At 35.9% G+C, this 27980-nt stretch overlaps 3 protein-coding genes across 5 annotated transcripts; 1 reads left to right on the top strand and 2 right to left on the bottom strand.

Moving 5' to 3' along the window:
• The first annotated feature begins 13264 nt into the window (after nt 1–13264).
• LOC107900997 (alpha-aminoadipic semialdehyde synthase) lies at nt 13265–21447 on the top strand. Of its 3 annotated transcripts, XM_041095357.1 has the most exons (26): nt 13265–13467; nt 13636–13694; nt 14027–14282; nt 14359–14445; nt 14520–14649; nt 14749–14922; nt 15067–15149; nt 15259–15360; nt 15466–15541; nt 15609–15780; nt 16120–16216; nt 16370–16536; nt 16622–16682; nt 16827–16967; nt 17948–18301; nt 18434–18514; nt 18736–18801; nt 19060–19177; nt 19383–19512; nt 19751–19830; nt 20050–20208; nt 20307–20544; nt 20636–20744; nt 20822–20983; nt 21077–21146; nt 21221–21447. In XM_041095357.1, exons 3-26 carry the CDS (start codon nt 14034–14036, stop codon nt 21271–21273), a joined length of 3159 nt encoding a protein of 1052 aa, XP_040951291.1. In that variant the 5' UTR covers nt 13265–13467; nt 13636–13694; nt 14027–14033; the 3' UTR covers nt 21274–21447. The 3 variants fall into 3 exon arrangements, with proteins under 3 accessions (XP_040951291.1, XP_040951292.1, XP_040951293.1); XM_041095358.1 differs by having other exon boundaries at nt 13311–13694; XM_041095359.1 differs by lacking the exons at nt 13265–13467; nt 13636–13694; nt 14027–14282; nt 14359–14445 and having other exon boundaries at nt 14518–14649; nt 14742–14922.
• Nucleotides 21448–21617: 170 nt separating this feature from the next.
• Nucleotides 21618–25145, bottom strand: LOC107900999 (uncharacterized). Its single transcript, XM_016826813.2, has 6 exons — nt 24110–25145; nt 23915–24012; nt 23266–23290; nt 22664–22784; nt 22444–22578; nt 21618–22213 (listed from the first exon to the last, which is right to left on the bottom strand). The coding sequence occupies exons 1-6, from the start codon at nt 24591–24593 to the stop codon at nt 21997–21999; spliced, it is 1080 nt and encodes a 359-aa protein (XP_016682302.1). The 5' UTR covers nt 24594–25145; the 3' UTR covers nt 21618–21996.
• An 813-nt stretch (nt 25146–25958) lies between these two features.
• Nucleotides 25959–27743, bottom strand: LOC107900998 (glucan endo-1,3-beta-glucosidase 5). Its single transcript, XM_016826812.2, has 2 exons — nt 27326–27743; nt 25959–27224 (listed from the first exon to the last, which is right to left on the bottom strand). The coding sequence occupies exons 1-2, from the start codon at nt 27667–27669 to the stop codon at nt 26093–26095; spliced, it is 1476 nt and encodes a 491-aa protein (XP_016682301.1). The 5' UTR covers nt 27670–27743; the 3' UTR covers nt 25959–26092.
• Nucleotides 27744–27980: the final 237 nt, after the last annotated feature.

Below are 27980 nucleotides of genomic sequence, written 5' to 3'. Positions count from 1 at the left end.
AAAAATAAAAAATATTAGTTCCTATTAAAACAATTCATGTTATTTTAAAGCAAAAAAAAATATTTTTTTATGAAATAATATAACTTGCATCTCATATTATTAATTATCAAAATAAAATAAAATAAAATTATATAAAAATAATTACAAACTAACATTATCTCAGACTTGATTTTTGAAGTCTAAAATGAAAAGCAAATATGTTGATCTTCAATATTAATTTCTGAAAGCTCTTTTTTTTTCTTTCCTGTTTTGTTAAACCAATTTTTTTCTTTCCCAAATTGCTAAACAATTTTTTTCTCTTTTTTTCTCTTAAATAGATGAAAACAATATCTTCGTAAGGGACTGGACATTATATAGGGGTTGATGTCGCCTGACAGCATGGCGGGACTCGGATTTTTAAATCGGTACCGCCTGACACATCAGCGACACCATATGACGTCAGTCACTTTATTTCACTTCAGCTGCTTTTTTACAGGCTATTTTTTTTTAAATAAAGCGGTGCCACTTTACACACGGATGACACCATATGCTCAGCCACTTTATTTTACTTTAGCAGCTTTTTTTTTCTAACATGCCATTTAAAAAAAATTTTAAAGCGATGCCGCCAAACACACCAACAACACCAATAGAAAATTATTTTTTTCGTTTTTTTTCTCCCACCATGTATACCCGTGAAAATATAGGTATTTTTGAAAATACATGTCAGTGTCGCCACTGTGTCAAGTAGCACCAATATTTTTTTTAAAACGTCATGATTGCAACATGATTAGGAAAAAAAATAGAAAGCATTGTAACAAACACTCTATTTTTGTAATTAATCTGCTCTTCACCTCATTTTTTTCTTTAATTAATTTTTTTAGTATTATTTTTATAAAAAAGCACAAGTGATTCAAGTCAAATATGAACAATCTCTACAGGTTTGTTCTCTCACGACCAACACCATCTCCTTTGTTAATGGCACCATTTTACCTACAGATTTGATACTTGCTCAAACAATGGAAATACAAGCATCAAGCTTGGTACACTCTCCTCCATCACATCTTGTATAAAAATCCTTTTATGTTTCCATCATTGCGTTTCTTGGATCTTAAAGACATACGCTACATGCTCCATGTGTTATATGAAGGAGCATGTGGCAACCACGTAGGTTAGGTGGTGAGGCATTAGCTCAAAAGGCATTCGAACAATGATATTTTTGGCTTGTTATGCGACTACATCATGCTACAAACCTACTCTAGTAAAGAAATGTTATGTGAGTAGATGCTTTTCCCTTTCCTTTTAACTTCATTAACTTAAGCATTAAAGATGGGATTAGGGGAGTTTGAAGAAAATGGAAGAAGTAAAGAAAATAAAAGAAAAGGGAGAACTAGAGAACTTCAACTTTGAAAGAGAAAATGAAAAAGAAAATAAAACTTCCGCGTGTTTTTGGAAGACGAAAAATAGAGGGATTAAAAAGTAAATTAACTTCGTGTTTTTGACTGAAAAAAAGTTATAAATTTTAACTTTTTTATTTGAGCAAAAGCACTTTTCAAAAGTCAAAATTATTAAACAAAGATTACTTGTTCATCTTTGAAGCCAAAAATATTTTACAAGTCAAAAATACTTTTAAAAAGTACGTCTAAACAAAGCGTAATTATGAGCCCTATAATTGACCTCCTTTCAAAACCGTAGAGGCTAAATTCATAATTAAACCTACAATCTCACGTTTAAATAATGATAAAAAAATGTAGCAAATAATTAAATAAATAGAACTAATCCTATTATTAATTATTCTAAACATTCATGTTTCAATTATTATCATTTGAATGATTAAAAATATTGGTATCAATTAATACATAAAGTTTTCTATAAAACAAACATGCGTTGAAAATTATTTCAAATGCCCTAAAGTATATATTTTTCTTATTTCGATACTTAATTATTATTATTTATTTAGATTGATACCTATTTTGTTATTAGCTCACTCCACTATCATTAAAAATATTCATAACCATTAAAATATGGTTAAAATGTGCCCAAATTACAATATGTGACACTTCAATTAATTAAAAGTTATTACATGAAATCCATATGTAATAAAAATAGTAAATAGATTAAAAATTATAAAAAAATTTAAAAAATAGTTTAATTGATAATAAATAAATAAAAAGAAAATACCCTTTTGTCTTTAATTAATATTGACCAATCATTGGTCAGTGTAGACTGAGAGTTGATTGAGTGATGAATGACTGTTAACCTAATAATTTTTTATATTTTTATTTTATAAACTATTTTTTATTTTGTTATAATTTTATTTATTTATTAAATTTTTTTAATCTATTTTTATTGTTAATATATATAGATGCCACATGATACTTTTTAATTAAGTTAAAGTATCACATGACACTTTTTAATTGAGTTAAAGTATCACATGACATTTAATTTAGGAGACATTACAAAAAAAAACTTTTTAATATAACTTTAGATAAATCAAGAAAAATTTAAATACTAAAAAGAGAAAACCTTATACTTTAAGGCGAAAAGATGCTTTGAAGACTTCCTATTTTATATATATGGTAAATGCGTCTTTTTTATTAAAATGACTTTAAAATTTTAATAAATTAGGAAAATGACTCATTTTCTTGATTATCATTTTTTTGATTATGTACGTAAATAATCTGAAATGAATAGTAAAAGTTAATGGAGTCAAAGAGAATAGTGCACTAACATGCCATGTCAGCCATCACAATAAAAAAATTATTTTTTAGTAGAGTTAAGGAGAATGGCGCCACCTGTATAAATATAAAAAAAATACTAAGATTTTTCAATAATTGGGGGCCAAGAAATAAATAATAGTAGCGGAGCCATTCAAACCAGTGCCACCACTTTTTATGTGTTAGGGTTTTTTTTTTAAATTTTAAAAAATATATTATTTTATTTGGTGAAGTATTTCTAAATGGCATCACCAGTGTACTATGGTTCTTTTTTTTGTTTATTTTTAAAAAAAATTAAAATGAAAAAAGATATTTTTTAGTTTTTTTATTTTAAAAAAATGTTATTTTATTTGATGGAGCCATATTGAATGGCGCCACCAATGTAATTTGTCTTTTTTAATTGTTTTTTAATTCTTTTAGTGAAATTATTAATTTATTTTGGTGGTGCTACATATATAGATCTACTTAACATTCTGGTAACAATTGAACTGGAAAAGAAGAAAAGAGAGAAATTGTTGTGTTTAGTAAGAGAGCTCAAAAATTGTGATGAAGATGAATAACTCGATGTTTTTGGTGTACGTTCTTTTTTATGGTGAACTTGTAGAATGTGATATTGGTTGTGTATTTCAAGGTCGGCGGAGAGTTGGGTTGCGATTCAATAAAACTGTGAAGCTTGAAGAAATGAAAAGAAAGATCAGTAGGAAAATAGCTATCCGTTGTGGAACGACGATGTCCAGATTATTTTACAAGTTTCCAATCTCTATAAATCTATTGAAATTTTGTGAGATGTAACTGTTAGATGATGACGACTTGGGCACTATGATGGAAATATGGTGGTCGGTCGGGAATGAGAATCCCCAACCAATTAAGTTGTTTGTTGAGTTAGTCGACTTAGAGCCTGTTGAGAATGTCAGTTCAATAAGTCAACATCGCGGGTTTGACTTTGATCTTAATGTCGGATGGACAAATCAGTCAAGCTGGGGAAAGACATCATAGTTGCCCGAAAATCCAAATTATGGTGAGAGTTCGTATAACAACCCTGTCACGGGTCCTTATCTACAAATACATCTGGAGGTCATAGGCACCGATACAAATGTCAAAGATGGGTCCAATAATTGTAAAGATTCTGATCACGATGTCGAAGACTATAGTGACCTCGATCTTTATGAGGTTCTAGAGGATATTGACGATGAAGGCCCAGAGAAGGTTGAAAATGTTCACGCCCCCTTCTTCAGGTAATTCAAGTCATGGCATTGTCTAACGAAATGACCTTGGGGTGACATGTTGTGCATAGATCCAGATGCAACGCATGCACTTGAGTTCTTCGAGTACGCCTGTGTAATCCCTACTCACAGGTTGGCATTAAATTCGTAGTTGTAGGAGTTGTTCGTTGGGCAATGGTTCGAGAACAAGGTGGATTGTGTGTTTACCATCAAACAGTATAACATGAAGGTGTTGATTGATTACAAGGTCGTCAAGTCTACACTGACATTATATGTTGGGGAATGTTGGAGAGTTGGCGAAGGGTGTGGCTGGCGGGTTTGGGCTGCATTTATACGGAGGACTCAATAGTGGCAAATATGAAAATTAGAAGGGCGCCATACATGCACTGTCACACGTATTACTCAAGACCCCCGAAAACTATATGCCAAAAGCATCTGCAACTGCATCATGCCACTAGTGAAAGATAGCCCAACCATTCATGTGTCAACATTGATTAAAAACATGCAAGCTCAGTTCCAGTACAGAGTGTCGTAAAAGAAAGCATGGTGGGCGAAAGAAATGGTCATGGAACAGTTGTACGACGACTGGGATGAGTCGTACAATAAACTGTAGGGATAGATTTCAACAATGATGGAGTATGTGCCTACGATTTACATAATTTAAAATTTATATTTTACAAAATATAATTTTACATTTGCAACATTCAAAAATAATTTCACTAAACTTACAATATATAATTTTACTAAACGAGCAACTTTCTCAATACTAAAAAAAATGATTTTGCTCAAGACCAACAACATTATGTCTTACAAATAAAACATAATTAAATGATTTTGTTCAAGATCGATAGTATTGTGTCTTCCAAATTGAAAAATACAATTTTTAACCACAACACGAGCAAGTCGTTCGAGCAAGTTTCTCAATACTATTATCTCTCTTCTTGGATGCTGTCGATAGTGATGATCTCACCTGTGCGGTTCGATGTGGAATTCCTTAAAACCTTCAAACATTTCGCTCACCTAGAGAATTCCAAATAATCCACTCGTTGCTGCATAACCAATTTGAACTCGTTACCAAATAAATAACTGGCAACCAAAAATAATCATTAAATTTGCCGGTGTCGAAGCTCCATCAGATTATCGTTAAACAAAACATACCTCAAATTATAAAATTTACTAAATAAACATAAATACAAATACATAAAAAAAAACTTCTCATTTCTCTCCCATTCATTCTCTCCTCTAACATAATATAAATAAAAAAATTACTTCAACTTATAGTGATCAGGGGTTTTATTTAGCTATTTGATCACGTCAGAGAGAATGACTCCACCAAATAAAATATTGTTTTTATATTTAAATTTAATTAAAATTAAAAAAACATTGTACATTAGTGACGCTATTCTTAATGGCTTTTTTTGCATTCTTTTTTTTTGTCAATATCAAACTGATATTATTAATAAACAGGCTCAACAAAAAAGAAGCTGGAAAGACCATCAAAACAACAAAGAAAACGACAAAAACAAAAACAAACAAATAGACAACAGCTGTCCAGCAAAAAAGAAATAAAGAGATCCTAGAAATTATCGATCCAAGAATTAAAAGCAAAGAAAACTCACGAGCCTGCAGCAGCACCGCTTCAGCATCCAATATTAGCCAAACTAGCTCTCCCCAATATCTGCAACCACGACAAACAACCAGGAGAAAACAACGCTTTGCAACCAGAACTGGAGATTCAAAGAACCTTCTCCAACATAAAGCGAAAACCATAGAACTCAGATCCTCTGATTCCAAAACAACCAGTCTTTCTCCACCACCAGCCTCACAGAATCTGGTACACCATCAACCCAGTTCTCACCCACCCTTCTTCTCCGACCTTCCAGCGCCAACGCATGAACCGCACTATTAACCGCACGGGGCACAAAATTGTAAGTAACTTCATCAAAAATCAGATGCAATCGATGAATATGATGAATAATCGGCCTAAGGACCGATCTATTTTCCTCTTTTTTTAACATTTTTTATGACTGACAGGGAGTCACCTTCCACAATCAGCTGCCTAGAGCTCCTCATACGCGCAAAGAGTAAAGCCCTTTCGCAAGCTCATGCCTCTGCCACAAAAGCATCACCAACTTCGTCAAACAGATAAGTATCTGTCCCTACAATTTCCCCTCTGTAATCTCTAGCTAAGACTGATGTTGTACCAAGCTTCTTTTCCTGATTAAAAGACGCATCAAAATTAAGTTTAATAATACCATAATCAGAAGGCCTCCATAGTTCCTTACCCCTAGAAATAGGAACAGAACAGAGGTTCGCATATACAAAACCAAGATCTTGTTATAACCCCTGATAAACCCCAATAAATTTGGCATTGAAAACTTAACCCCCTCATGAACCAACTTATTTCTATGAAACTAAAGACACCATAAAGAAATATAAATGAGTCGTTTTTGACGACCACTTGCTTCAAGATATGTTTTGACAAAGCGATGTTTATAATCCAGCAAATCATCAAAGGAAGGGATTTGAATTTGCAACGAAGTCCACACACTCTGTACAATCTCACAAGACCACAATAGATGCTCGGTGTTTTCTAACCCTTCCTTACATAGCGGACACATGGTCTCCTCACACAAGGTTCTCCTTGCCATATTTTCATAGTGGGGCACCAGCCTGTTAAACGTCCTCCAAACATGTATTTTGATTTTCTCAGGGATATTCAAAGCCCATAAATCATTGTAAAATCCTTTGTAATCCTCATCACTAGAGGACATGTATAAATTGCTTTGTAAATATTCTGTAATGAGGACTCGATACCCACTCTTGACAGTGTACTCTAGGGGTGAGCAAAACTCGATTCGACTCTAAAAAATCAAAAAAAATTCGAATTTCGAGTTAAACGAATCGAGTTATTCGAGTTAATCGAGTTATTTGAATCAACTCGAATATTTTTTTCAAATTTTGAGTTCGAATCGAGTTGAGTTTTCGAATTCGAATAACTCGAATAATTCGAATATCAAACTATAATATTTTACATTTTTACCCCAAACTCCCAAATCTTTTTACTTTTCCCTCAAAACTTTTACTCCTTCCCACTTTTCCCTCAAAACTTTTACTCCCCTCCCCTCCCAACCCCCCAATCTACCCAAAATCTATTTCCCACCAAAATTTTACTCTCTCAATTACTTTTTCTCAAAATTTTACTCTCAAAAACCCTCAAAACTTTTTATTTTCCCCCAAAATTTTTACTCTCTCCCACTTTTTCCCGAAAAATTTTATTCCCTTCCCATCCCATCTCCCATCTATCCCAAACCCTCCCCCTCCAATTTTTTTTTTAAATATCTTCCCTCCAAAATTTTACTCTCCCTATTTACTTTCCCTCAAACTTTTATTCCCCAAAACTTTTTATTTTTCCCCTAAACTTTTACTTCTCACCAAACCTGTCCATAGGCTGGGCCGGGCCCACAAAAAAATTTCGGCCCACCTCTTAGGCCCGGGCCCGGCACGGCCCGAAATATGGGCCTAAAATTTTGCCCAGGCCTAGCCCGGGAAAAAATTAATAAGCTCGAGCCCGGCCCGGGCCGGCCCGATTTTTAATAAACACAAAAAATATATTTTAAAAATAAAAAAAATATTTTTAAAGTATTTTAAAATTAAAAAATAAAAATATATATTTATTATATTCGGGCCGGGCCGGGCCGGGCTCGGGCCAAAAAAGTTAAGCCCGAGCCCGGCCCATTTTTTAAACGGGCCTCATTTTTTCCCAAGCCCATATTTCGGGCCTATATTTTTACCCGAACCCTTCCATATTTCGGGCGGGCCATCAGGCCGGGCCGAGCCGCCCGGCCCATAGACAGGTCTACTTCTCACCCTTTACTCTCAAATAAAAAATTAAAATTATCCAAAAAAAATCACTAAACATAAATAGTAATAATTTTATTTATATCTACTATTTATATTATTAAATTAAATTTCACATTTTATATTATTTATATTATTTATATTATTGAATTGTTTAGTCATATTGAATATTTATATTAAAATTGAATTATTAATTATGCCATAAAATATTCGTGTTAAAATTTTATATTGGTATCAATTTCACATTTTATTTTTAAAATAACTTTTATTAAAAAATCATATTTTTACATTTAATATATTTTTTAATTCTAAAATACATAGTGACAAGAATTTGAAGATAATTGAAACAACTAAGCAAGCAAAGAAGCTAACCAATATATAAAAAATTAATAAATAAATTATGAAGTGATGAAAGTTAATAAAAAATTTGATTAAGGTGGACAAATTTTATTACGATGGGTGACAATGGTTACAAGGGCCCAAAACTATTTTTTAAAATTTAACTTGAACAAATATATTCGATTCGATTCGATTCGAATTCCATCTCACTCGACTCGATTTGAGAAAACTTCAAATAAAGTTAGGATGATAAAATGAGATTCGAAAACTCGATTAACTCGAAAATTTTCGATTCGATCGAATGCTCACCCCTAGTGTACTCACCTAAACCTTCATACTTCCAGACCTGCATATCCTCCAGCCTACTTGCTGAAATGGGAATAGATAAGATTCAATTTGCTGTAACATCATCCACTAAACTATGGATTAACTCTCTGTTCCAGGTACTGTTCCCATTAATAATTAGCTGATTAACCGTCGTCCAAGAAGGCTTAATTTCTTGAACCAGAATTCTGTTGTTCTCCCTTCCAAGTAACCAAGGGTCATTCCAAATATTGATGCGGATACCATCTCCCACCCGCCACAAAATCCCATCTCTGATCAGCTCCCGAGCGCTGCAAATACTTCTCCAGGTAAAAGAAGGGTAAGAGCCAACTTTTGCTGTTAGAATATCAGAAAAAGAAAAATAACGTGCTTTTAAAACCTTGGCTAAAAGACACTCAGGCTGGGATAAAATGCGCCACACTTGCTTTGCCAACAAGGCCTTGTTAAACAAGAACAAATTTTTAAACCTCAGGCCTCCCAAACATTTCGGTTTACATAACATTTCCCAATTAATCCAATAAACACCCTTCAAAGTTTTAGTATTCGTCCACCAGAACCGATTCATAATACCTTCAAGTGTCCGGCATAACGTCTTTGGCAACAGAAAACATTGCATAGCATAAATTGATGTAGCCTGCAGTACCGATTTTATAAATACCTCATTGCCCTCCATTGACAGATAGCACAAACTCCACCCCTCAATCTGTTTCCTAAATCGGTCCACAAAATTAGCAAAAGCCCACTTTTTCCTCATACCGACCATCATAGGCAAGCCTAGGTACTTCTCGGGATTAGAGGCCAACCGGACTCCTAACAACTTGACTATGTCCTCCTGAACGCTAGAGGCAACATTTTTACAAAAATATATTAGGGATTTATCAAAATTCACTCGCTGTCCTGAAACCATTTCATATTCATGGATAACATCCCGGACCACCTCTGCACCCTCACAGGAAGCATCACCGAAAATAGTACAATCATCAGCAAAAAACAAATGATTGACCGAGAATTTCTCTCTACCTATAGGCGCCCCCAACATCTTCCTTTTATCTTTAACATCCTGAATCAACAGAGAAAACCCTTCAGCACAAATCAAAAACAGATAAGGACTGAGAGGATCTCCTTGCCTAAGTCCTCTGGAAGGAGAAAACCAATCACTATTGGATCCATTAAGACTAACAGAGTATGTAACAGAGCAGACACAATGCGTAATGAGAACAATCCAATCCATATGAAAACCCAAATACTTCATTATCCCTGCAAAAAATCCTATTCCACACGGTCGTATGCTTTACTCATATCGAGTTTAAGCGTGAAATTGACTTTCTTGCCACTCCTCTTCATTTTTAAAGAATGAAGTATCTCATAAGCAATCAACACATTATCAGAATTAAGCCTTCCTGGAGTAAAAGCCCATTGAGCTTCATTAATGCAATTTCCCAACATATCATTCATACGTATGACTAAGACTTTTGCAATAATTTTGTAAATAACATTGCACAGGCTTATAGGTCTGAAATGCGACATAGTTTTCGACTTATCAATCTTAAGAATCAAAATTATGCGTGTTCTATTGATATCACCTATATCTGAATGTCCATGCAATACGGATAAACAAATTTGGGAAACTTCAGGACCAATAATATGCCAATATCTTTGGAAAAAGAGAGCCGAAAAGCCATCCACATCAGAGGCTTTCAATGGCGCCAATAACTTGACTACATAGGCAATTTCCTCCTCTGTGAACTGTTTTAGTAACCTTTCATTCATACTATTGGTAAATTTTTTCTCAACTAAGTCAAACAAATGCTCATCCGAACCTATTTCTGAAGCAGAGAAAAGCTTACCGAAATAGTCTGTAGCAATCTGTATAAATCCTCAGATGAGGTAGTCCTCCTACCGGCTCCATCTTCCAGTTCAGAAATTCTACCACAAAAGTGTCGTTGCACAGTAACCTTGTGAAAAAAAACTAGTGTTTTAGTCCCCATTCTTCAGCCAATTAACATGGGCATGTTGCTCTAAAAATAACTATTCCTTCTCAGTTTCCAAATTAAGTCCTAATTGGACTTCCATAATCTCCAATAGAATCTCATTAGAAGGATCTTGATTATAAAGTCTAGCTAATCTGTCTTCTAAAACAAACCGATTCCTCTTCTCCTTACTACTAGTGGCCTTGCTCCACTTAAGCATTTGGTGACCCATCTTCTTCAACTTATTTAATACTCCATCAGACTCTTCTTCCCACCATTTTCTCACCATTCCCTAAACGAATCATCTAAACACCACTTGGCCTCAAATCTAAAAGACTTCATATGACTGCTTTGACTATTCCATGCCATACCCAAAGTATCTAAGAGAAGAGGGCAATGATCGGAAAAAGAATGACTCAAATGTTCTAGACAATACCCAGGAAAGAGGTTTACCCAATTTAATGACGCTACTCCACGATCCAGTCTTTCCCTTATAAGCGTAAAAAAAACGTCCTCGTTCCCACGTGAACCACTAGCCAACGAAGCCCAAGTCATTAAGACTACAGTCTTCAAGAACCCTACGAAAGTCCCTCATTTGTCACTCTGATCTGAGACGGCCACCCTTCTTCTCAAAAGAGTTTGTAATCTCATTGAAGTCCCCCAAAACCACCCAAAGAATCGTCTGATCATGGTTTAATTGACGAAGCAAGTCCCACGAAGAACTTCTACACCTTTCTTCCGGATTCCCATAAAACCCTGTTAGCCTCCAGATATCACCACATTCATTATCATGGACTTCAACATCAATATGAGAAGAGGAAAAACTTTAAAGCTGGACCAATGTATTTCCTTTCCATCCCAACGATAACCCACCTCTTGTACCAATTGCACCTACATCAATACCATTCTCAAAACCACACTTTAATCTTACCAACTCCATCTTCTTTGAACTTAATTTTGTCTCCATAAGAAACAAAATACGGGGATTAATGGCTCGTAACTTATTTTTGAGCCTTTTAACTGTTCGTGATCTCCCCAAACCATGAACATTCCAGCTTAGTATTTTTATCGGCCCCAGCACTCTGACCATCAGAGCTAGCCGAAACATCCATCAAGCCTGATCCCACATTATCATCCATAAGAACTTGTGAACTCTCCACAATTCTCTGTCACTTTTTGCCATCAGACAACGCAATTGGATCATTTTTCTCATCCAAAACTAACTCCATGGGCCCATAAACGAGCCCATCAGTAGTCAAAGCATCGATACACCCATCACGCCCCATGATTGATTTACCAACTCCCTGAATTTGATCCGATCCCAAAGGAACTAGATTAGGATTAGGATTCAAATTCCCACCAGACCTCTTAGAATTATGGCCTAAATCTCTCCCCGCATTTAACGAATTACCAAATTTGACACCTGCCAAATTTTCTTCACTACATGGTGACATGACTGCTGCACATAACCACCTCTCACCACCATGTTCCGACGTCTTACCACTGCGCGCAACGATAAGTCCCAGCCAAAAACTATCTTTGATGAATCAATAGTTAGTCGAAAAGGACAATAGCTCTCCATATGCTCCAACTTTCCACAAATAAAACAGAATAAACTTAACTTCTCATATTTGAACCGAGTATAAACAACCATAGACTTCCCTACCAGAACTTTCTTTTTATGTTTCAAAGGGGCAGTAACATTTAAACAAACACGAACACGCAAATATTTCTAGAGCCCCAAGGTCGGAATGGACGTATCATACTCAATAAACTTCCCACAAAAATCACCAAATTGTTTTGCCATTGATGCACTCATCAGCCCCGGAGGTAAATCGTGAACTTGTATCCAAAACTCCGTATGGTTTAACTCCATCATTGCTGGATTTACCCCAACTGAAACTTTTTGAAGAATAAGTAAATGGTTATTAAAAAACCACGATATACTAGCAATAACCCTTTCAAGATCAACCTCATGAAAAAATTGAAAATGATACCGTTTCTCCCCCAACACCGTTATACAAATTCCTCCTATAGGATGCCAAAGATCCGTCATTGTATTGCGCAGTGAAGGAAAATGAACAACACTGTCTGTTAGACACCGACCAACTAGACAAAATTGATAAGCAACACTCACGATTCCTTCATCCTCTTTATCGCTTCCTCCTCATCATCCAGTAATTTCAAATTCTCCAATGCATCTTCCATCATAGCCACCACACTATTCCAGTCGAAACAAGGAAAAGAAATTGAACGTGAACCACCCAGAAAACTAACAAAAGAAAAGTGAAAGAAACCTGAACCAGAACGACAGAAAAACGTGCCAAAACCAGCAGATAGAGAACCCCGTACCAATAGGGCAGACGAATTAGTAGTTTTTGGGGAGTTAATTTTTATCTATCGATATTTCTTAAATAATAATAATAAAGCACAGTGCACTGGTAGAACCATTTAAAATAACTCCACTAAATAAAATAATATTTTTTAAAATTTTAAAAAACCCTTTACACATAAAAGTGGTGGTACCATTTTGAATAACTCCAACATCATAATTTATTTCTGAAGCTTTCCTTAATATTTATACAAATGGTGTAATTGGACTTTGAGTATTCATTTTGTAAATGCAAGTCTTAAGGAGACGTGATGAGGTGGAGAAAGGGTAACTTGTCCCAGGTGGCAAAAATTGAAACCTAACATTAGACATGATTTAATATGGGAAGGCATTTGGAGCTAGGATATACGTGGACCCACGTGATTGGAAGTAATAGATATGTAATAACTAAAAAGTGGGACCCATCTTCTCTGTCCCTAGCGTCATATCCTCATCATCACCCAAAAACAAAAAAGGAAGTGATAATCCATCCATGTTTCACGAGTAGGATTCCAGATACATGCATTAACATATCATCATTCATTTATTTATACCATATTTTTCTGATAAACTTCCTCCGCTCTGAAGCCTTTAATCCGTATTACGATCTCTTCTTCTATGATTCCAGGGAGCTAGGTGGCAGCCGCCCATCTTTTTTCACAACTAAACTTTTCCTTTCTTTCGACGTAAAGCGGTTCCTCTGTTTCAACGTTATTATTATTATTATTTTCATTGTTAAACTCAATCAATATGATTTCTGAGTTTCAGACTAATATTTGTTCTAATGACATGTAATTCATACATGTTCATAGTCTCTACTCTTCAGTTCAGTGATATATCTTTTTCTTTCCCAGAGTTGTTTGATCACCGCTTCAATTTGGGTTCATCTCATCGTTTAATTCTTCATTTACAAGTAAGTTTTATTTTCTTCAATCTCTGTTTATCTCTCTTACGTGTTTGAATCTGTCCTCAACTTGTTTTTATATAACTTCAAAATCACACTTAATTTGTTCGATTGAATGAGAAATGATCCTAATAAAAAAAACTGTCAGCGGTATTTAAATTTCTCATTGAGGTATAATTGTTCTGCAGCAATTTGTTTCATACTTAATTTGTTTTCTATTTTATTATGGGATCCTCTGTAAGAAACATACTTTGATTAGTATTTTTTGTTCAATACCATTCTAAAGAAGCCTGTAATAGTCCTAGTTGTTCATTTTTTCTCTTTTGTTTTCTGTGGTGAAGGTTCAAGATGCTTGGAAATGGAGTTGTTGGGATTCTTTCCGAGTCATCAAATAAATGGGAAAGAAGGGTTCCTCTCACCCCATCACATTGTGCTCGACTTTTACACAGTGGGAGGGAGAAAACAGGTATAGCTCGTATAATAGTGCAGCCATCGACGAAGCGCATCCATCACGATTCGCTCTACGAGGATGTTGGTTGTCACATATCAGATGACTTATCAGAATGTGGTCTTATTTTGGGTATCAAGCAACCAAAGGTGCTAAAGGTTCACCATTCCCTATTGTTTACATTTTACAATCTTTTATGGCCTAACTGGTTGTGCTTTATTGCAGTTAGACATGATTCTTCCTAATAGAGCTTATGCCTTCTTCTCACATACTCACAAAGCTCAGAAGGAGAATATGCCATTGTTAGATAAGGTAAGCTTCTTTTGTTGTATCTTTGTATGACACTATGAACTTATTGTATGACTTTGTCTATGGCATGCATGTAGATCCTCGCGGAGAGGGTATCGTTGTATGACTATGAGCTTATTGTTGGGGACAATGGTAAAAGGTTACTTGCATTTGGCAAATATGCTGGCAGAGCAGGAATGATCGATTTCTTACGCGGATTGGGACAGCGTATGCTCTATGACTCTTTAATCCTTTAAAAATTTTGGAGATTTTATCATTTGCATACCTTTGTCTATGTGAAGATGCTGAATTGTCATCAGATTTCAGGGTATTTGAGTCTGGGATATTCAACACCATTCCTGTCTCTGGGTGCATCATATATGTATCCTTCCTTGGCTGCTGCAAAGGCTGCAGTGATCACCGTGGGTGAAGAGATAGCTTCTCAGGGACTGCCTTCAGGGATATGTCCTGTAGTCTTCGTATTCACGGGTTCCGGAAATGGTACTGGAACTTCTTACAACATTCAATTATGTGATCTTCCATCAGAATACATGTCTGTTGTGCTGCTACAGAGTTTGCATTCATTTGATGTTATTAGATTACTTAATGTATAAACTTGCCTAATACCAATATTTTGCTTTGCAGTTTCTGTTGGTGCTCAAGAGATATTTAAACTACTTCCTCATGTTTTTGTTGAACCAATCAGACTTTCAGAACTCTTTGGAAAGGTCAGTTTCCAATTTCAGTACTCCTTTTTTATGCATATAGTGGCATCTACCCAATCAATTTCCCCCACTTCTGATGCTGCTCTCATCAAAGTTTTTAAACCATTCTCAGGGAAGGAATGTTACATCGAAGAGGGTGTTTCAAGTTTATGGTTGTATCGTGACTAGTCGCGACATGGTTTCACACAAAGATCCTTCAAAAACATTTGATAAAGTAATTCATTCTCTCTACTTCTGGTTGTTTTTTCTTCTTCATTTTCGGTTCCGACTGAAAGACTGATCTTTGGTATTCCTTTTCTGTTTTCTTTTCAAATTCCAGGCAGATTATTATGCACATCCAGAACATTACAACCCCATTTTCCATGAAAAAATAGCCCCATATGCATCAGTAATTGGTAGGTTTGTTTTTCACTTTGTAAAGATTTCATTGCTTATAAATCACTGAAATGCGGTTTGTGACAGTGAATTGCATGTACTGGGAGAGAAGATTTCCTAGATTATTGAGTACCAAGCAGATTCAAGAACTAAACAAGAAAGGATGTCCACTTGTTGGGATCTCTGATATAACATGTGACATAGGGGGCTCAGTTGAGTTTGTTAATCAAACCACATCAATAGACTCGCCTTTCTTCAGGTATTCTAATGCTGCTCTGATCCTCAAAATGCCTTGTTTTTTAGGCTACTGAAACACTAAAAGCAATCCCATTTTGAAGTTCCATAAAAAATGAAATTGAAAGCATGGCCAGGAATCTGTCTTTATCCTACCCCAATAGCATAAAACACAGTACCGTGGAAGTGGAGGCTTAATGATTCCTAGTTCACACTTAATGATGGAGTTGATTTTGAAGCTCAAACTTTACCATTGGTGTCAAATCCTAATCCAAATGCATATGTATCGTGGATTGCATTTCAAATCATACTAAATCTACTATGATATTTGAAATACTCTTATATGGTCAATCATGCTTTTCAGATATGAGCCATTGACCGATTCGTACCATAATGACATGGATGGTAATGGCATAATATGTTCAGCTGTTGATATTCTCCCAACTGAGTTTGCAAAAGAGGTGCAATTCATATTTCCCTTCCATGGTGTTTCCATTGAAGTTTATTCTTAACCTTATGGCTATTTTTTTCTTTGACCCGTAGAATGAACAAGTTTTTAGGTTAATAATTATGCAGCTTATGTTCATTAACATGCCATTCTTAACTGTTTCAAGGCATCTCAACACTTTGGAGACATTCTATCACAGTTCGTTGGGAGTTTAGCTTCTACAGCAGACTTCACAAAGTTGCCTGCACACCTCACCAGAGCTTGTATAGTCCATGGGGGAACACTTACTACCTTATATGAATATATCCCTCGTATGAGAAAGTCTGACACACTGTAAGCATTTTAATCCAATCTTGGGACATCAAAACCAAATTTGATCCATCCATACTTTCATAACTGAATTTATCTTTTATTGCAGAGATATATCAGATAATCATACTAATGGACACATCAATAACAAAAAGAAATACAGTGTATTGGTAAGTATCTAAATCCATCACATTATGGCTTTCGACTAATTAAATATCAAAATAAAATGCGGGGATGAAATCCGAAATTTGATCAAGTAGAAGGAGCGAAACCAAATTTAACCATCAGACCCTATTGTAATTAATGATGGACAGGTATCACTGAGTGGGCACTTATTTGATCAGTTCCTAATAAATGAGGCATTGGATATAATAGAAGCAGCTGGCGGTTCCTTTCACTTGGTAAAGTGCCAAGTAGGCCAGAGTACCGATGCCATGTCCTACTCAGAGCTTGAGGTAAGTATATATAATTACTGCATCGGCTATTTATGCCATGTGATTAGGCTATCCACCTACTGCGTGGTTTATAATCAGATAAATACAACCATTTGATCTCAATAAATATATAACCTAGACTATTCAAGTCTAATACTAATACAATCAATTTAAGTTAATTCTTATATTTAATTTTATTAAAAAATCTAGTGCGACTATTACTAGATAGGGCTATAAATGAACAGAGTTTGAAAGAATAAACTTATGTTCATGTTCGTTTGTTTAATGTTCACGAACATGTTCATTTAACTTAATCGAACATGTTTACGAACATATTCATGAGCATATAATTGAACATATTCACGAATAATGTTAATAAATAATAATAAAAATAATAAATAAATACATACATACACATATATTGTTTAAATATAAAATAGTCAAATGTAAATATTAATAATTATATTATAAATAAAAAAATTACAAACCAAGATAATTTTATTAATATATATTAATGGAATTTTTATAAGAAAATATCATTAATAAATAAATGAGTCAATAAACAAGTTTTAAACGAGTTTATTCGTGAACATAAATGAATTGAACACACTTCTATTCGTGTTCATACTCATTTGTTTAGCTTAATAAATAAACATAAATAAACCTTATACGAATAATTCACAAATAGTTAATCGAATGTCCTGTTCATTCACACCCCTACTACCGACTTGATAGTGTTTCAAGCAGAAAAAGTAAAATATTACACAAAATAACAAGAAACACACGGTTGTTGATACATGAAAAAGGACAAAGATATTCATCAATTCACTCCTCAGTTGCGTGATTATTCCAGTTACGTAATTCATACACCGGTTATCTTCTTCCTAAATCATCAAGAAATTGAACGCGACTAGTTTTAAGCTATTTAGTTTCTAAATTTAGTTATGGCGTATCTATTTCAAGTTAAAATTCATTACTAGAAGCCGGGTTTTCCTTTTTAGGTTGGTGCAGATGATGGGAAAGTTCTGAATCAGATCATTGATTCATTGACATCTATAGCTAATCCAACTGAAAATCATGGAACCCCAAGTCAACAACTGAATAAGATTTCCCTCAAAGTTGGTAAGCTCCAGGAGACTGGGATGAAGAAAGACTCCGAATCCGACCCCAAAAGGAAGAAGTCGGTGCTTATACTCGGCGCCGGCCGTGTTTGTCAACCGGCTTGCGAGCTGTTAGCCTCAATAGGAACCGCTTCTTCTTGCCAATGGTATAAAAGTTGCGTCCAAAATGATTCCGAAGAGCAGATGGACGTTCATGTTATTGTTGCATCTCTATACCTTAAGGATGCAGAAGAGGTAACAGCTCGGACTTTTCATTTTTATTGAAATGTTCATGTCCGAGTATCATACTCGTGTTACTCTCAAGTCCGAGTAACATAAGCTTAGAAATCTCAGTTTATGTTCCGATAATGATGGATCTGATGGCAGATAATTCAAGGTATTCCGAATACAACGGCAGTTGAGCTTGATGTCACTGATCATAGAGCTCTCCATCAGTATATTTCGCAGGTTAGATGTAATAACTAATAGTAGTAACTACATACTGCAATGGCCCAAGAAGCAATTTGTATCAAATGATATATATATGAACGAAATAATTCGAAATGATTGATTCGGTAGCTTCTTGTTACTTTTATAGGTAAGCCTTTTGCTTAGTGTGCATTATTGTTTCAAGGCTTAGATCAGGGTCTTACATTATCATATATGCTTTTCTTCTGTGCCATTAACAGGTTGAGATCGTTATCAGTTTGTTGCCCGCTAGTTGCCATGTTGCCATAGCAGACGTGTGCGTCGAGGTACTTTCTCTTACACAATTCAGCATAGTGATAACTTCTGAAACACTGTATTTACTGAATAAGTACCTTGAAAACTGATGCTAGCTTTCTAACATACCCTGTTGCAGTGGATAACGAAATGATTCAAACTTATGTTGTGCGAGCAATTAAAAATGATTCAATAGATGAAAGTAATAATCAAATGTTTGAGTTGTTACCGTGAATATGCTTCTTCAGTGATCATAGCTAAAATTATTGTATTAATATCACTTTATGCAGCTTAAAAAACATCTTGTCACAGCAAGCTATGTCGATGACTCCATGTCAATGATGGATGAAAAGGCCAAGAATGCTGGCATTACAATTCTTGGTGAAATGGGTTTGGACCCTGGAATAGGTAAATCTAGTTTTGCTTTGTAGTGCCTGTATTTCTTAAAGCTTGCTCATGTCATTGGCTTCTGTAATAGAGCATGTTACTCAGACTCTTCTGGTTTCTTGAAGAACCCATGTTGGACGCATTTTTTAACATGGATAAGGAGATATGATTATCCTATACATAAAGAACATAATTATGGATTAAATATGTTGTTTCCGCTTTTCAGATCATATGATGGCAATGAAGATGATAAACCAAGCGCATCTCAAAAAGGGCAAAATAAAGTCTTTCACTTCCTATTGTGGAGGGATCCCATCTCCAGCAGCTGCAAATAATCCATTGGCATATAAATTCAGGTCCATTGAATTATCTTCTAATGCTGAACAAGTAGAATTGTGTTAAGATAGGCTGTTAAACTCTATTTTAAACTACATGGTCTAACTGAAGCACACATTGTTTTGTTTTTTTTGGTTGGTTTTGGAGTTAGAAGGCCAACTAATTGTTTCCCTGATGATATTACTCTTATAAATGAATGGAAGTTGAATGTTTGAGCACCATAGTTATAACTCACAAATGTTACTCTTGATTTTTCAGTTGGAATCCTGCAGGAGCTATTCGAGCAGGACGAAATCCTGCCACGTACAAATCTCAGGGTGAAACAGTACATGTAAATGGTAAACTGTCAACTTCTTTAACAAGTCAAAGAAAAACAATTTATGTATCCAAGTCAACTTGTTTTACTATAAACATGTATATTAATCACCCTTTATTATAGTTACATATATATGATCCTTAATTAGTTGAAGACTTATGTCTGTATATTAGTGTCATGTAATGGCTACAAATTTATGGATTTACCTTTTATTGTTTCACTTAATCGATCATGTTTTCAGGGGATGACCTCTATGATTCGGCTGGGAGATTTCGGATACCTGATCTTCCAGCTTTTGCATTGGAGTGCCTTCCTAATCGTAACTCGTTAACTTATGGGGATCTGTATGGGATCGGACATGAAGCATCCACAATATTCCGTGGAACTCTCCGCTATGAAGGCATGGGATTCCCCTCTTGAGTTTTGCTACTCCTAATTCTGTTTAAGCTTCAATGCTAGAAATTTGAATTTATATTAACATCTTTATATTTTTTCCAGGTTTTAGTGAGATAATGGCCACACTTGTAAGAATTGGTATATTCAATGCTGAAACTCATCCACTTCTCAAACATGAAGGTCGACCAACATTTAGAAATTTCCTTTGTGAGCTTCTGAAAATTGATACTGAAGACATGAATGAAGTTGTAGTTGGGGAAAAAAAGATAGCCGAAAGGATCCTAGAACTTGGACATTGCAAGGAGCGAGGAGTTGCTGTAAAGGCTGCCAAAACGATTGTGTAAGCCCAGTTTACATTCTAGTATCAATTATGTATTCTTTTGACATAGCAATCAAAAGTTGCAAACCATAACACTCTTCATCTGTTTCAGGTTTTTGGGACTAAACGAACAGACAGGAATCCCAGTTTCGTGCCAAAGCGCATTTGCTGTAACATGTCATCGAATGGAAGAAAGGCTAACATACTCTAACACAGAACAGGTATATATAAATTACTCATAATTTAATGAGAAAAAAGTTGGATGAATTTTTCACAAGCTGTTTGATTTGATCCTCAGGATATGGTTTTGTTACACCATGAAGTGGAAGTAGATTTCCCTGATAGCAAACAGACCGAGCGCCATACCGCGACTTTGCTGGAATTCGGGAAGGCTAAGAATGGAAAAGTGATATCTGCTATGGCCCTTACTGTTGGCGTTCCAGTAGCAGTTGGAGCTCTGGTACACTTTAACAACATTTCTCTTCTTCTGCATCAAACCCCTTATAATTGAAAATGCTTTGAAATTATTTTATTGTAATTTTGATGGTTTCAGCTTTTAATTGTAAACAAGATCAAAACAAGAGGTGTATTGAGGCCTATTGTTCCTGAAGTTTATCTACCAGGTAATTTTCTCCATACCCAGCTTTATTCCACTAATTTTGAGATTTTTAACCATCAATAGTATTGACCGTGGCAGCTTTGGAAATTGTTCAAGCCTATGGTATCAAACTGATGGAGAAAACTGAGTGACCACCATTTCTCAAGATATCTATGATTCAACCAGACATTTCAAAGCATAAAGTGCTTATGTAAGTAAATGTGCGTACTCCAATCCGTAAAAATGCATATATAGTTTATTTCGAGGGGCATGTAAACAACAGATGTTATTTGATAAATGAATATATAAACACTATTTGAATGCCATTGATGGAAAGAGTTTATTTGTAAATTGTAATGCACGGCTACCTGTCAGGTGGATTCACTGCAGATGCTAATGATCTACTCCTTCACATAGGCTTTGCATGTCATCATTATTAATAAACAAAAGAACCCTTGCAAGTAAAGGAAAAAAAATACAAAACTTGATACTACAATTGGAAAAGAACCTTGAATTTGGATATTATAGCCAGTTGAGCAACTCAATGATACGTCACTTCACCCAATTTGGATCTCACTAATGTTTTTTCCCCCTAAACTCAAACAGGACAAAAGGATAGCTAAAAAGAAAACTTTCCTTCTTCAGTGGAACCCTCCGTACTCTACGGAATTACTATTTACATTAATGCATTATTCCACTCACATTCCTTCCAGTTTCTGTCTTCAATGTCAATACAACCATGTCCCCAATTTTGGGAGATGGCTGATTTGCCCTGAACAATAACAAGCTCAAATTTTTCGGGACTATCAAATATTTTTGAGTATGAGAAACAGTTAACAAAACTGTGAAGTAGGAGTCTGACCATAAAGACCATATTAAAGGATAGTAGAACTAATGATCCAAGACGCTATTTGTTGTTCCACTTCTTCCCAGCTATGCACTTTAGTCACCAAAGGATGTTCATCAATTGATTGCGTCTTACACCAAGGATAAGAATTCTCGTAGTCAAAAAGCAGAACCCTGATTCCAACTTGAGCACACTCAATAGCATATCTAGGGTTATCATCGATTAGGATCTTGGCTCCTAACAACCTGCAAGAGAAATCAACATAGCAACCAAAGGTTTGTCAGAAATAACTTCTCCAAGGAATTAATAACCTCGGCAAGACAACTACCATGAAAAGATGCTGGTTACTTGCATCATTCATAATAAACAAACAATTGCACTTGAAATCATTAAAGGAATTCACGGATGAAAATGGAGCTGCTACTAAAATCATCCAAAAGCAATGTTATGGGTTAACAAGGCCTTATGAGCATACCGGCATATCTCTGACTTGGGTCTAGATTCACCATCAAGAGCAAAATGATTGCCAAAGTGAATCTCATGAAAAAGTCCGGGATAATGCTTCTCTAACCACTCTATTGTATGGTCCTTGATCACATTCTGCCGAGACCTACTCAAACAATTATGAAAGAACTGCTTAAGTGAACAGATCAGAAATAAGGGCATCATTAAGTAAGAATAGTATGCATACATACGTTACAATGGAAAGGTTACAGAATCTAGATAGCTTGTGAAGCGCCCTCTGAGCGCCTGGGAGTGGATGGATACCATTCTTGAAGTATGGTGTCTTGAAGAACTCATGGACACGGATATCAGCTGCCAAAACAACAAAACAGTGTATGTTTTGAAGTAATCCTTAGCCAAAGAGTCGAAAGTTTTTTCAGAAAGAATATCAGAACATTCAACATTTTATTAAACAATAAGAACATATGCAAAATGTAGAAACCTCAGCAAGTTTGCAAAAAGTTACTATTGATACAAATTTAACTTAATCTGATACTTCTCCTTTATTATGATGAAAAAAGAAATTCCTCAAATCACTTCCTTATAAGGATTCTATTACTCTATTTTTTTAAAGTAGGAATTTCAGAAAACAACAGAAACCCACAAAAAGACTACACCTAGGTTGACAACCTTTACCTTTCATGCATAAAAAAGCTAAATTCAGTGCAATTTATACAAAGAATATGATGAAATTCAAAATAGCAGTAGCAGCATCTTACTGGATGCCTTTTGTGACATTAATTTAATATATATATACATCCACAGAGGAATCAATCAGTATGTCTAGTGATACCTTCATCGCGAGAACAGTTCCATATCTGTAACAAAAATAAAATATGCATTAGAACACTTACTAAGAAAAGTAACCAACATTGAAGCAGTATCTGACTACCTAGTAGAAAATACAATGACAAAAGTAAAACTACTAAACTGGAAGACCCCAAGTCCCAAACCCCAGAGTAAACCATCAAGCATGTTACTGCAACTTAAACATGGAAGCAAATTCATTTCACAATAATTTACAGAATGAGACCATTACTGACATAACTTGAAGTGCAAATGGCTAGCAGCATTCTAGTAGAAACTATTCACACAAAATGGTAGCACAAAAGACAGAACTTCACAGCTAAAAACCCCGTGAAGCCTTAGCTAATTCTACAACAATCATATAAAGATATTCCTGGCATAAAAATGAGACTTTTTCCCCCTTCCCTTAACCTCGCCAGCTTTGCTGTACTCAGTGAAGAGCCATTTTTTTCTTTGTTTCTTCTGTGGGTGTTCGCCCACTCACATAATTATGGCTCATCATCTTTTCCACTTAATTAAAACTCAACATTGATTGACTTATAGTACCAAAAGAATGCCAAATATTCTCGAATCTTGACTTCATTCTACTACTATTCCCAACAATGAATAAACAAGTCATGAAAAAGAAATCTTACCCTGAAAAACTCGTAAACATGGTACTCGGAAACTGAATGATTTAACGAATAACGATCCGCTATAAATCTATTCAAAGCCGACACAAAGTTTCCCAGTACTGCTTATACCATAAAATAAGAAAAAGCAATCATTGCGTTAGATAATACATATTTTCTTCTCATAAAAAAAGAGCTGGGTAGGGAAAAAAATTGTACCTTCATCGACATCGACAGCAACCACGATTTTCTCAGGCAACGGCTTGTCGGGAAAGTCAAGAGTCCCTCTTTGAGACAAGCCACGAGAATCAGCCACCGTATTCGCCCTTTTCTGGGGTTCATCATGTTTAGAGATTTCTAATTCGCGCGCCAATTGGGAAGCGAAGGCGAGTGCTTTCTGATCCCACTTTCTCGGCGAATCATTGAGACAACTTTTGACAGTCAAATTTAAGCTAGAGGCCGCTTTATTAAACTTGAAACCGCCGCCGCTGCCGCAGCGGCTGACATTGTAATTTTCGAGCGGCACGAGTTTGCCCAAGAACTGGAAGCAACGGCGCTGGTCTTTGGGCGACGTGTGAAGGTGCCTGGAAAAAAAGGGGTCGTTACGGGCCAAAAACGCCATGAAAATATCGTTTCCCTTACGGTTACAGTTAGAGATTTGATTGAAGAAGAAACGAACACTGCTGCTTTGCTTCTGTAACATAACGAAGGTCTTCACATTCCAGCTTCCCCCCAGAAAATGCAAACAATAACAATGATTTTTGCAGCAAAAAAGAAAAGAAAAGAAAAAGAAATGGTTAAATAAATCGAGTAATTAATGAAAGAAAAAAAAGAGAGAGAAGCCAGGGAAACAAGAGTAGTGTTTGAATTGATTAGGGAAAACGGGGGAGGGAAAAAGGGAGTAAAAGAAAAGCGCGGCGATAGTGAACTATTTATAATTGAAAATTGTTAAAAGGAGAAGGGATTTATTGAAGGATATCTAGAAATTAGGAGAATCTGAGGGATTTCATAAAATGATGTTTACTTATAATAATAGGCAAATGAATTACAAATTTTGGAACCTCGTCTCTGCTTTCTTAAAACCAATTAAAGAAAATGCCGAAAATGAGAGGAGATGGGTGACTTTGGGACCGCCGAATTTCTGTTTTTTTCTTTTTTAAATCAGATCTAATTGGATTTTTAAAAGTAATATTCTAAATTTATTTATCTAAATAATGAGTTCCAAAGATTTTAACCCATTTGAATCAGGACCGGGTCGGCAGAAGCTGCTGCTGAAGATGAATATATTATACCTGGGACAACAATATTTTATACAAATGAAAAAACACGTGTGTTGCTGTGCGGTGTAGCCGAGAACCTGATAGGCTTTGGCAGTAGGTAGCTAGGCGCGCCGCTGGCTCAGCCGCTCCAATTGTATTATTTTTATTATTATAATGAAGACGTAAAGTCGGGAAGTGCTTATCTTCATCATGTTCCGCATTTTCTATCCATTACTTTTATATAAAGGGCTAATTCCATCGTACACCTTTATATGATGCTTAAAATTTTAATTTGGTACTCAACGTATCGTCATTTTATCAATAAGCCTTCAACTAGTTTAATCCTCATAATTTTTTATCGGAACACATTGGATTTAAATTATCCATACCATAAATAATTTGATTCGTATGTATTTAATGTTTATATTAAAATAAGGACTTATTAATACTATAAACACATAATTTTAACGTTTTGAAGTTTAAATATTAAATTAGTTTAATCATTGATTTATGGTTAGTTTAGACTGAATGGAAAATTGCGTATTGTGGCAGTGCCTTCGCTTCTTGGTCCAGATGTTGAAGGTGGGCGCTTTGGTTTTGTGCAAGGCCAACATTGGGCCTCGGACCTAAATTATTTAAGTACTTGATTTTAGAATGAAGGAAGCCCCCCATGGAGTCGTTTTTCGTTTCAGTTGACCTCTCCTTCCTTGAGACCATAATTATCACCTTCAATATAGCGCTGAATGTGAAGTTTTTAATATATTACAATTGAGGGGAGAGATACCATAGCGAGGATTTAGATCTTAATCTGCAAACAAGGAATGTTTTGATTGAATAATTAAATTTACAATGGGGTCTAAAAATAAATTAGTAAATTTAACCGCAGAAAATGGAAGAGATGGTTGCCTGGGTGACTGCAGCAAAGGCAAATTAAGAACTCAAATCAATGAACACCACAAATAACTAAACCCAACACCACAACCAAAGCTGCAAATATGCCTTCCATTTTTGAAGCCGAAGACTTGAAAGGGGTACGAGCTGCTTTCTGTTTTCGGGTGTCGATCATGATCTCGAAACGACAAGGTGGCTTAGAAGGATCAACGTTTGTAATGGTAGCCAAGTTATTAAAAGAACATGCTTCTTTGCTTTGGTTCATGGTCTGGAAATACGAATTAAACGCATACGACGCGTTGCTTTGGGCATCCAGATTACCACACGAGGATCCATACCCCAGACTGGTGCAATCCGCGTTCTCGCATGCGTAGGTAATGCTTTGTGCCAACGTATTGGGGTCTGACGAGCTAGCCGAAGGAGACATTACGCACCATTGCTTGGCCAAATATTTGACACCTTTAGCTGGGACGAGGGCTCTTCCATTGCCCATATCCAATGGATATTTGACGCTGCCATCGTATTTGAAGATACCCCAATGCCTCTCAAAGTTGCCAGGCAAAGTGCTCTTATGGTCTTCATCGAGGAGAGAAAAGATGTAGACATCAGGCGGGGTACGGCGTTTTGGGCTACCTTGGCCTTGGATTATACGGCTTATAAGTGCTTGGTTGAACCTTTTAGCATTGTCTATATTTCCATTAGGATCACCATCAGTTGGCCACCCAACTTCTCCAACGACGATAGGCATACGTCCAAAGCCATTCTTTTCGAGGGCTGAAATGAGGGTATCGAAGTTGGCATCGTAAACATTGGTGTAAACGATGGAACCATCCACAAGGGGACTAGCAGTGTTGTTGAAGAAGGCATATTCTTTGGGGAAACTGGGATCAGCTTGGAGGCTAAGAAAGGGGTAGATGTTGATGGTGATAAACCCACCATTTTCTTGTAGGAACTTGATGATCTTTGTCATTAGATCCAACAATTCGGGTCGGAAATTACCGCCGGAGGGTAGACCGGAGTCGGTCTGGTAGACGTCGGCGTTCAGTGGAATGGTTACCTTCACCTGTTTGCCTAGGCCTGCTTTGATAAGAGCTGCTTGAATATTTTCAAGGGCTGGCAATGTTGTACGCACGAACATATCTTTGTATGAGTGTAGGAAAGGTTCATTGCCTATGGCTACAGACCTGGCAAGTTGGAATTATACACCACACAAAGTTTATCTTTTAACTATATATAGATATAAGAACATAACATGCGCAAATATACATATAAAAAGAAAGTGTACCTTATATCAGTTCCGTGGGTGGATATATAATAGGAAACATTTTGTTTCACCCATGCCTCGGCATTTCCCACAGCACTGGCAAGCGAAGCCAACATGTCATTTGGTATTCCAACCATAACTTGGATACCAGATCTGCCAAGAGCCTTGAGTGCCCCAGTATCAGCTTCAAACAGCTTCACTTTGTTGAACCCATTGTCTTTCAGGAGCCTGACCACTATGTTAGGTGGCAATGGGTGCGTGGATTGCAGCCCCCAGTTGCAAGCCAAGCCTAACACACCCTTAGCCAACCCTTTATGTCCCAACAGGCAAAGAAACAAGAACCACACCAAACGGATTTGACCCATTTTTGGAAACGATAATCAGTATCAGACAAAGCCTCTTTTTCCTTCTTAAGCCTTGTCTGTATGTGCTTATAAATGGAAGTAGTCTGAGGTTTAAAGGCATATAAAGGTGGAGAAAATGTGCTTTTACCAATGGGAAAAGAAAGGGAAGGAATTACATAAAGGCTCAACAACGAACTGGATTCCAAAGGGAAAAACCCAAATTTGAATCATCATTTTAAAAACATTATCTTAAGGCTAGAGGTTATGTTAACCAAGAAAGGTATAGAATGAACATGTTGGAGATGGTGACGTGTACACATATTCAATAGGAG

Source organism: Gossypium hirsutum, chromosome D06 (assembly GCF_007990345.1).
Source record: "Gossypium hirsutum isolate 1008001.06 chromosome D06, Gossypium_hirsutum_v2.1, whole genome shotgun sequence".
In the NCBI taxonomy this organism is placed as follows: Eukaryota; Viridiplantae; Streptophyta; class Magnoliopsida; order Malvales; family Malvaceae; genus Gossypium; species Gossypium hirsutum.
This window is presented reverse-complemented; position numbering and strand designations above follow the sequence as displayed.